Source organism: Coptis chinensis, chromosome 8 (genome assembly GCF_015680905.1).
Source record: "Coptis chinensis isolate HL-2020 chromosome 8, ASM1568090v1, whole genome shotgun sequence".
In the NCBI taxonomy this organism is placed as follows: domain Eukaryota; kingdom Viridiplantae; phylum Streptophyta; class Magnoliopsida; order Ranunculales; family Ranunculaceae; genus Coptis; species Coptis chinensis.
This window is the reverse complement of record NC_141463.1, coordinates 79,595,075-79,604,924: the sequence shown is the minus strand read 5'-3', so window position 1 is coordinate 79,604,924 and position 9,850 is coordinate 79,595,075. Positions and strand designations below refer to the sequence as shown.

Here is a 9,850-nt window from a genome sequence, read left to right as displayed (position 1 = left end):
TTTGCCACCTTGTTTCTTGGAAGAACATTCCGTGTAAGGCACATGGTTTCTCCCACTTACAGAAGCTAGGAACCCTTTCAATAAGGTTGATCTACTGCATTTTAAATATATTAGGCAGTGTCCTACTTTCAGGATTATCATTATCTTTCTTGTTCTTTGTAAGCATTCTTTGTTTATTCCCTGATAAGCCTTTCTGAATATTCTTCCATACCAGTCTTGCCAAATGCTATAAACAGTAGTGCGCACATACACTTACACTTGAGTATTCATGCATTGATCTTATTTTCCATTCAAGGTGTATCCATTCTCTTTTATATTTGTTTGTCTGACTCATACCTATATGCTATGCCACAAACTATGGTGAAGTAATGGTTCCTTGACTTCCTTCTTCCTAATCCAAATTGTCTGGGGGGTCCTTTCTCAATACTCAATAGTGGTGACCTGCAATTAAGGGAGAAGGATCTCGGATAAGAGAACCTTGCTAATAAAAGTGCTCACTTGTTTGAAACACAATTAGTGAAACTTGCAGGGTAATGTAGACTTAGGAAGATCGGGCAACTCCAGCGAGTAATTAGAGATGCTAACACGAGCTGATTTTTGGTTATAACACCTTTTTATTGGAAAGCTCAATGTGTTGTTAGAGAGGGTTGGTAAAACAATAATTGTCAAAAAATTCGCCACGCTTTGTTGTCCAACTGATTCTTAATTATTCACTAATCTATGACAGCGTTGCTATCTTTCTTTCCTTTTTCTTCTTTTGATTTCACAAATTATAAAATAAAATTGCCATTATAGTACAAAATGGCAGTAATTTGTCACAAACTTTAATCACGTTTGCTGAGTTTTCAGAGATCCGTATCAAGTAATATTTTATGTTGGAACTTCATTTGGGCGGTATATGTTCCCTATTATAAAGTTTTGTATTCTTCTAACACAGCTATCGCTATATTGGTAATATATGAAAACCTTTCTATTAAGTTAAGTGTAAATCAAACAAGAAGAATACTGTCACTGTGTCACATACAAGACTCAAGACTATGTACAGGTTGATAGACTCTTTCTCCACCTAAACAATAAATTGTATGAACCAGACTCCAGCAGCTATCCTAAAGTAAAAAATGAACCGAGTCGACCGACGCCAGCAAAGGTCAACAAGAAGTGGCTCCGAACTTGCTATGAATGGATTAGAACAGTTGAACAACTTCACAACTCAAAATGAGACGGAGAAATGAAGAACGCCACCGGGATCAGAAAGAGAACTTCGAAGAATATGAGGAGCCGTCCAAGTGCCTCTAGCTTTCTTGAATGGCTTTTTCGCTTCCGAGCTTCGCCAACTGAGAAAGCAACATGGCATTCACTTTACTCTTCAGCTGAAAGGACAAAGTACGTAAAACTTTAGCTTCATAAATATCTTCCATATAATAAAAAAACAAATAAGTAAATGGAAAAAGTGAAAAACACAACGCTTTCAAGCTACGCCCTTTCAATATTGTTTTCCTTCCCTGTTTTTTTTTTGTTAAAGTATTTGCTGAGCGCCATCTTATTTATGTAATAAACGGATTTCCGATATATATTCCACAAATCTTATCTTATCTTATCTACAAATCTCGATTTCATCATTACGAAACTTATAGTGTTTTGAATGTCAAGATTTGCAGTTTTATTTTATAATTTGAACCTTCTTTTAAGTACCCATTGCAAGTAAATGCCAACAAGCGGGGAGAGTACAAGAAACACTTTGGAAGTATGATGGTGTGTAAGCATCATGTAGAACCAGATGATTCAATTCAATTTAGTGTATATTTACTTAATCGAATTCTAAGAGTTTACAATTTGCTTTATATATAGGTTACAAAATAGGAAACAAAACGATTCGGTGGAGAAAACAAACCGGTCGGCGAATTCTATCTATAAAAATGGACAATACAACTTTCTACACTCTCCCTCGTTGGTGCATAGATGTCAATCATGCCCAACTTGACAACTGAAATCAAAACACCTTGTGGGATATACCTTTGGTAAGAACATCGACTAATTGCTCCTCACGAGGTTCTGAGCGGAAAACGAATAACCTTCTGTCAAGATTTTCTTTAAAAATGGCGATCAACCTCCACATGCTTTGTCTATCATCTTTGGGATTATGTGCAATTTGAATGACGACTTTATTATCACAATGTAAATCCATAGGCTTTTGAAGCTTCGAAGCCCAATTCCATCAAGGCGATCACGAATCCATAACAATTTACATACTCCACATTGCCATACCTCGAAATTCGGCTTTTGCACTCGATCGGCAACAACTTTACGCTTCTTACTACGCTAAGTTACAAGATTTCCACCGACAAAAAGTAAAATATCCCGATATAGACCGTCTATCGGTTTATCACCGGCTTTAATCATCACACATAGTATCCAACAATATCCATGCATCATACTTTCCAAATAGTAAACCTTTGCCGGTGCTTTTCAAATACTTCGGATCTGAAAGACCGCATCCATATGTTCTTCACTAGGACAATGCATAAATTGACTAACCACACTCACAGCATAAACAATATCAGGTCTAGTATGAGAGAGATAGATTAACCTTCCTTCAAGATGCTGATACCTGCTTTTATCAATAGGAACTTGGTCAGAATGAATGGCAAGTTCGTGATTCATCTCAATGGATGTCTCCATCGGTTTGCAATCCAACATCCCGATTTCAGCAAGCAAATCAAGGACATACTTCCTCTGTGAGAGTGAAATCCCCTTTTTAGATCTTGTAACTTCAATACCCAGAAAATACTTCAGTTGTCCTAGATCCTTCATTTCAAATTCATTCGACAAATACTTCTGCAATTCATTTATTTCCTTTGGATCATCTCCTGTAACGATCATGTCATCAACATACACAATTAGAGCTGTAATCTTACCATCCTTGTGTTTGATAAACAAGGTATGGTCGAATTGCTTCTGTTTTGTAACTAAAACTTTCATTGGTGTAAGTCTTCCAAACCAAGCTCTTAGAGATTTGTTTGAGGGCCATACAAAGCCTTTTTCGGTTTACACACCTTCCCAACATCTTTGGGATGGTTCTTCACACGGAGGCATATCCATATATACTTCCTCCTCCAAGTCCCATTCGGGAATGCATTCTTCACATCAAGTGGTCAAGGGCCAATCTCTATTTCTTTGCAAGTGAAATTAAAATCCGGTTGTATTGATTTTTATTCACAGGTCGCGAAAGTCTCCTCATAATCAATTCCATAACGCTGTGTGTATCCCTTGGCAACCAATCTCGCCTTATATCTATCAATAGTTCCATCTACATTAAGCTTCACGGTCAGCACCTAACGACATCCAACAGTCTTCATTCCAACATGCATATCAACTACCTCACATGTTACATTCTTTTGAAGGGCTTCCAATTCTTCATTCATTGCTTTTTTCCATTTTGAATCTTTCAAAGTATCCTGCACATTACTAGGAATAGATACAGTAGACAATTGATTTATGACAAGTGCATGGGTTTTAGAAAGGCTATGGTTAGACATAGAGTTAGCTATAGGGTATTTAGCATTGGCTTTGATGTATGGTTCATATTGTTTCTTAGGAACTCCCTTACTAGCTCTTTGTGATTGTCTAGGTTCAAGACTTTCTACCCCAACATACTCATTAAAGGTTATAGGAGGTACCTGAGGCGGAGCATTCTGATCGAGATCTTCAGTTATTGATGTAGAAAGGGAAATGTCGTGTACTACAGTTTCAAATACATCCGGATCATGTGCTTCTGTCTCTACTATTATAGGATCAATTTCTGCTTCAGGAACTTCAAATCGTTCCTCCAAGTGTTCCAATTCTCCAAAGACATCAGGATTCCCTTCATTTCTCCCCACGGAAGGGAAGACGGGAAACTCCTCTGAGTATCTGGGTCTTACGATTCATGGAATGAGACATCAAGAGATATATACATCTTGGTAGTAATCAGATCATAACACCTATACCCTTTCTGAAACACTGCATAACCCACAAAAATACACTTCTTCGCACAAGGATCAAGTTTACTTCGTTTTGGTTGGGGGATATGAACATAAGTTGTACATCCAAACACCCGAGGCTCCAAGTTAGGCATAGATGGGATGGACAAAAGTGTATGGAGTTTCTGATAAGGATTCTGGAACTCAATTACTTGTGAGGGAGTACGGTTGATAACATAGGTTGCTGATTTCACTGCTTCACCCCAATAGGATCGAGGTACATTCATGCCAAATAAGGAAGCACGAACAACCTCCAACAACGCATTCTTCCGTTCGGATTCTAAACCATTTTGTTGGGGTACCGAATGGAGGTTTGATGATGAATTCCAATTAACCGGCAAAATTTAGACATGAGGCCATTCACAAATTCTCCACCATTATCAGACTGAAAGACCCTGATAGATTGTTGATACTGCGTCGCCACCATTTTATAAAAATCAGTAAACATCCCATATACATCACTTTTGTTTTTCAGTAACGACACCCACGTCATGCGAGTGCAATCATCAATAAAAGTCACATAATATCTAGCTCCAGAAAATGAAAAAACTTTGACAGGACCCCAAACATCAGAATGAATTTTCATAAAAGGAACAATTCATCTATTAATATTTGGTGAATATAAAATCACGGTGGCTCTTGGCGGTTCATAAATGTCCGCAATAAAACTTCGGACTCACTAACAACCGAAAATAAGCGAGGTTGCAACCTTTTCAAATAACTAAAAGATAGATGACCTAACCCTCGATGCCATAACCACACAACTTCTTTTGCATTCTCGACCTTCTATGACTGATTAGCTTGCCCCATAAAATTCTTTTGTTTCTCCGGTTTTTGTCAAATCCGGATAGTCTGAGTTTCCACTTTCTAACACCATAACCAAGAATGCGTAAATTCGAATATCACGAAAAACACGAAAGATGGATAGAATGTCCCGCGGTACATGCAAGTCACGAGGATAATTTGACAAACAGACAATAGGTTATAGGCAAGTGATGGAACAACTAAGACAGATTCAAGAGTGAGGGTTTTAGATAACTCAATAGACCTTTCTCTGCTAACCGGAGTTGGAGTACCATCAACAGTAGAAACAGCGGTCTGAGGTGAAGTTCTAAGACATTTCACAAGGTTAGGGTCATTTGTCATATGGTCAGATGCACCTGAATCAATTATCCATGTACTATTCGAAATAACCTTACCATTCATAGTTGATTGCGCGACACTAGCCGAAGCATTGTCTCCATTCACAACATTAGCAATGGCGGCCTTGCTTAAATTCTTTAGTAGATTCTTCGAGAAGTCCCACCAATCAGGATAACCAATCACTTCATAACATCTCTCCTTGCTATGACCCAAATCTCCGCAAACACCGCACTTTTTATCTGCCTAAGGATTTGATTTACCTTTAGGATGGCGTGGAGGACCGGAAAAAACACAGGTTGTCTTCTTATGAGCGACCAAGACAGAGGATTCAGTTGATCTGAGCTTCCCATAGCCTTTGTTTCTCAGTTGTACCTTACTTAATGTAAGCATAGCTTTGTTTCAAAGAAAATTTGGGTTCTTTCAGAAGGATCTCTCCACGCTTTGATCATACTCTGATCTAATCCACGTAAAACATATGAACACGCGTTCGGACATCATGGGCGTTTCATGGACTCTGCTTCAACATCATATTATTACGAGGTCACCCTCGATCAATCTCTTGGAACATAGCCAGCAATTCGTTGTAATAGGAAGGAATAAGTCTCCCATTCTGCTTCGCTTTAAAGCACTTCGTATTCAATTAAAAAATTTGAGTTTTATCAGAGTCATCATAGAAAGTCTTCTCCACAGCCTCCCAAATATCTTTTGCAGTAGGAAGACAAATATAACGGTTCATAAGAGAAATCTCCATAGAATCAATAAGCCAGCTTTTTTACTTTTTCATTATCTGTTGCTCAAATTTCATATTTGGATGAATTCATAAGCGGTTCAACCTTTGCGCCAGTCAAATAACCAAGCTTTCCCCTTGCTCCAATCCCCATCCGCATGAGAGGAGCCCAAATGGTATAGTTGGACTCATATAATAGAACAGTTTTTGAGAACGCTGAGTTGTCTTGTGGGGTGTAGTGGTGATGAATGATGCTTGAAGAATTGTTGTTAGATCCAGCCATTGCAGAAAAAAAAAATGAAAAATTTGGGTTTTAGGTTTAGGGTTTGAAAAAAATTTGGGTTTAAGATTTAATGATTCAAAGATACCAAAGGATGGTTTGATTAATGGTTGTAATACGCAGCGGATTTCAATGGTTTGACTCTGATACCATGTAGAACCAGAGGATTCAATTCAATTCAGTGTATATTTACTTGATTGAATTCTAAGAGTTTACAATTTGGTTTATATAGATGTTATAAAATAAGAAACAAAACAGTCGGTGGCTTGAGAAACAAAGGCGCTTCGGGTCGCTGTTTGTCTTTGGAGACAAAACGCACGGTCGCTTCAATCTTGGACATCCGGCGCTGGCGAGTCGGCTTTTATACACGCCTTATTTGAGCGCGGGTTGCGCTCTATACATAAAACAGACAATACAGCTTTCTACACATCATCCTACAAATGCTAAGAACTTTATTTCCCTGAGACCATGACTTTATGTCCAGTGTCTGGCAATTCTCTGTTGCGCATAAAACTCTTGGAAAGGCCCATAGGTATGTTCTGATACCAATTGTTGTGAATAGTATAATGCGAAAACAACGTTACCTACAACAAATAGATCAATCCTACACAAAGATCGATCCTTCTCACTAGACAAGACTTCAACACCCTCCAAGTAATATCCCAACACTTCTCAATATCAAATAACAAGCATATAAAGTAAAATAATTAATGTAATGGAAGAACAAACCACAAGACGAGATTTATCGTGGTTCGGCAATTTGTCTACGTCCACACTGCGAGTTCCAAGCTTTACTAGATGTCCAGAGTAACAGATTACAAATTCTCTCAATTCACTCACAAAGAATGAACACTAAACTCACAAAGAATTGCTCCCTTATAATCTCTATCTTTTTTGGTTTTGGTTAAGGGAGGGGTTCTAAGGACATATTTTATCTTGACACGTAAACAAACTCAAAATCGTTAGGACATTTATAAGTTTCAGATTAGGCTAATATTTTGTAGATATGATCTCATAACTATTCTAAATATTGTCACAAATAATCAAAAAAATCAAAAATTTCTAAACTTGCCAAATATAGTATCAAAAATGGTGAAAATGAACGGTCTACAATTAGCCAAATTTTGTAAATTGTTAGCTACATTTGGCAAGTTTGAAATTTTTTGATTTTTTTTTTATTATTTGTGACAATGTTTAGAGTAGTTAGGAGATCATATCTATATAATATTAGCCTAATCTGAAACTTATAAATGCCCTAACGATTTTGAATTTGTTTATCTGTCAAGATAAAATATGTCCCTAGAACCCCTTCCTTTAGTTAAATTAGGTTTTTACGAGGAAAAAATCTATATTTATCGCTCAAAAACTTCAAAGCGATCGTATCCTCTTTGAAATACGGTGGAGTGCAGGTCGCGCCTTTAACCAGACAAAATCGAGCGCGGGTCGCACTTAAGTACCTGGAGGTCGCCAAAGGCATGAGCGCACCACGCGTCTTGTCCAGGCATAAATAGAGCCCGGGTCGGGCCGTTAACATCAGAGAGAAAAAACGTCTTTTTCTCTGCATGGGCCATGTTTCTTTACGATTGCAATAACAAATTGCGTAACTCTAACAACCCACTAGGAGGTATTGTATCGTTTTTGGCAATTCTATCAAAGATCAGAAAGTATGAAGGCAACTGCTAGTCTGTAATGAGCTTCGGAAGCAAATGTTCATCGAGTGTTTGGAGATGACGCTCGCCCAACTAACAATGTGATTGACATCCCAATTGGCGGTCAATGAAAGCAACAATGACGGGACCAACCTCCGAAATTCAAATGCTAGGACCACTAGCATCCTCTGACAAATAGAAATAAACGAATAATATTACTTTTTCTGTGTAATTGATGACATCAATATATTTTGTAGAATGAAGAAATACAAACAAACTGTGACCAGATTATATGTCGACCAGACCATTCCTTCCCAGTACTAGACATTTTATAAATGTTAGAAGAATAAATATTGAATCAATATTAAATGGATTTGTCATTGCCAGTTTGCCACAACCCACATCCTCTCCAGCCTTTGAGTGTCTCTAAAAGAGCCAACCTGCTCATTCCTTCTCATTAGTTCTACGATTCCATAGTTTCTCGTTCATCCTTCCTAGTTTTTCCATCCATATTATGTTGTTCTTCATTTAACCGGCATTCTGCTCCATAGACTTAACATGTCTAAATTCAGTAATGTTAAACTCTCACTTCTATCTGAAATATAAAGTAGCCCTCCATAAACACAATCCCCAATTAAGTGTTTCTATTACAGGACAAAAAAGAAATATGAAAACTGGAAGTACCTGTATACAACTAAAGATGTTTGAGTCCATGATAATCCCAACCGTGGAATCATCTGACGTAGAATGAGGTATTGTTCCGATTAAAAACTTGTGGAATGCACGAAACACCACTGCAGTTTCTGTGCTCCACGGCGGTAGCCATTTGAATGTGGAAACAGATACAAGGCCATCTTTAAACAGATTTACAGCAACAACTCCACTATCCACCCCTTCACCTGATACTCCCTTTGGCTTATTATCCAAGTTTGAGGTATCAAGACATACAGTACAGTAAGAAAGCAAATCTAGCTTCATACTTTTAAGTGTGCAAGAGGATCAAATACAGTAGGGTAAAAACTCGAAACCCTACTAACAACAGAACTCTTCTTCACAACATTCCCTTTCAACGAACCCACACCAACAAAACCAAACAACCAATGAAGCACAAGAAGATGAAAAACCAAATGCTGTTGAACCTCCTTTGATATCAAAACTAATCTCCTCACAATCTCCCCTTCTTGACCATCAAACGAATCCGAGGAGCGTGAATACAACATGAGAACAACGTGACATAACATAGGATCATATGAATAAAGCAGACCCGAAAATTGCACTTTCAATAGAGAAGCTTGCAAGTCCAACGCATTTGCAACACGCAAAATCATGGACATAAACTCCATCAATGCACACGGGGTCAAAATCTCTAACAAAAACGCCATAACTCTCCTCAACTCCTTCAAATTCAAACTCAAACCCGTATTACTCAAATCCCCAAGAACAAACGGCAGGCACATTAAAAGGAACAAGTGGTACCGAAGTAGCAATAATGGACGCATTTGTCTTAAAAGTAACTACATTATCAACAACAGAAGTTAACAACAAAACATAACTTTGTAAAGAATGGGTCCTCTCATTTTGACATAAAGAAACATCAGCTAACAAACAAGGATAAGTCCTTTCGAGCTCTCTTAAACGCTCGCAAGCCACTCCTCTAGTCTGTCGATCTACACCATGATTGCGCCTATTAATAACAGTTAATAACAACTCAGTTAAGCTTTGGAGGTGTCGAATCGCGTGTTTTAGTCCATCGAGTGAGATAAATATGGATGTGTTTTAGTCCATCGAGTGAGATAAATATGGATGTAACTGAAATTAACATTTGTTCTTTGAGTGAATAAGTTACTGATATTCCATCAATTGGTGCTTGTATAAATGAACGTAAAGTTTCGAGTAATTTACCTAGACAGGGTTCGATATCTGGCTTCGAGGAATATTATGAGTGAGAGTTTGAGGTTAGAAATGTCTTTTCGAGTATTGTTGGGTCAACCATTTTTCTTCACGTCCGGATTGGAAGTCTTCGATTAGTGTT

At 37.9% G+C, this 9,850-nt stretch overlaps 1 protein-coding gene across 1 annotated transcript; it reads right to left on the bottom strand.

Annotated features, from left to right (window-relative positions):
- Positions 1-8,012: 8,012 nt before the first annotated feature.
- LOC147483335 (uncharacterized) lies at positions 8,013-9,591 on the bottom strand (the record flags this gene model as incomplete). The annotated part of the gene is given in 4 exon segments (XM_086576201.1): positions 8,013-8,413; positions 8,503-8,805; positions 8,808-9,255; positions 9,257-9,591. Coding segments are annotated over 4 exon segments (1,104 nt in total), but the record flags the coding sequence as incomplete, so codon positions are not given.
- Between the last annotated feature and the right edge of the window lie 259 nt (positions 9,592-9,850).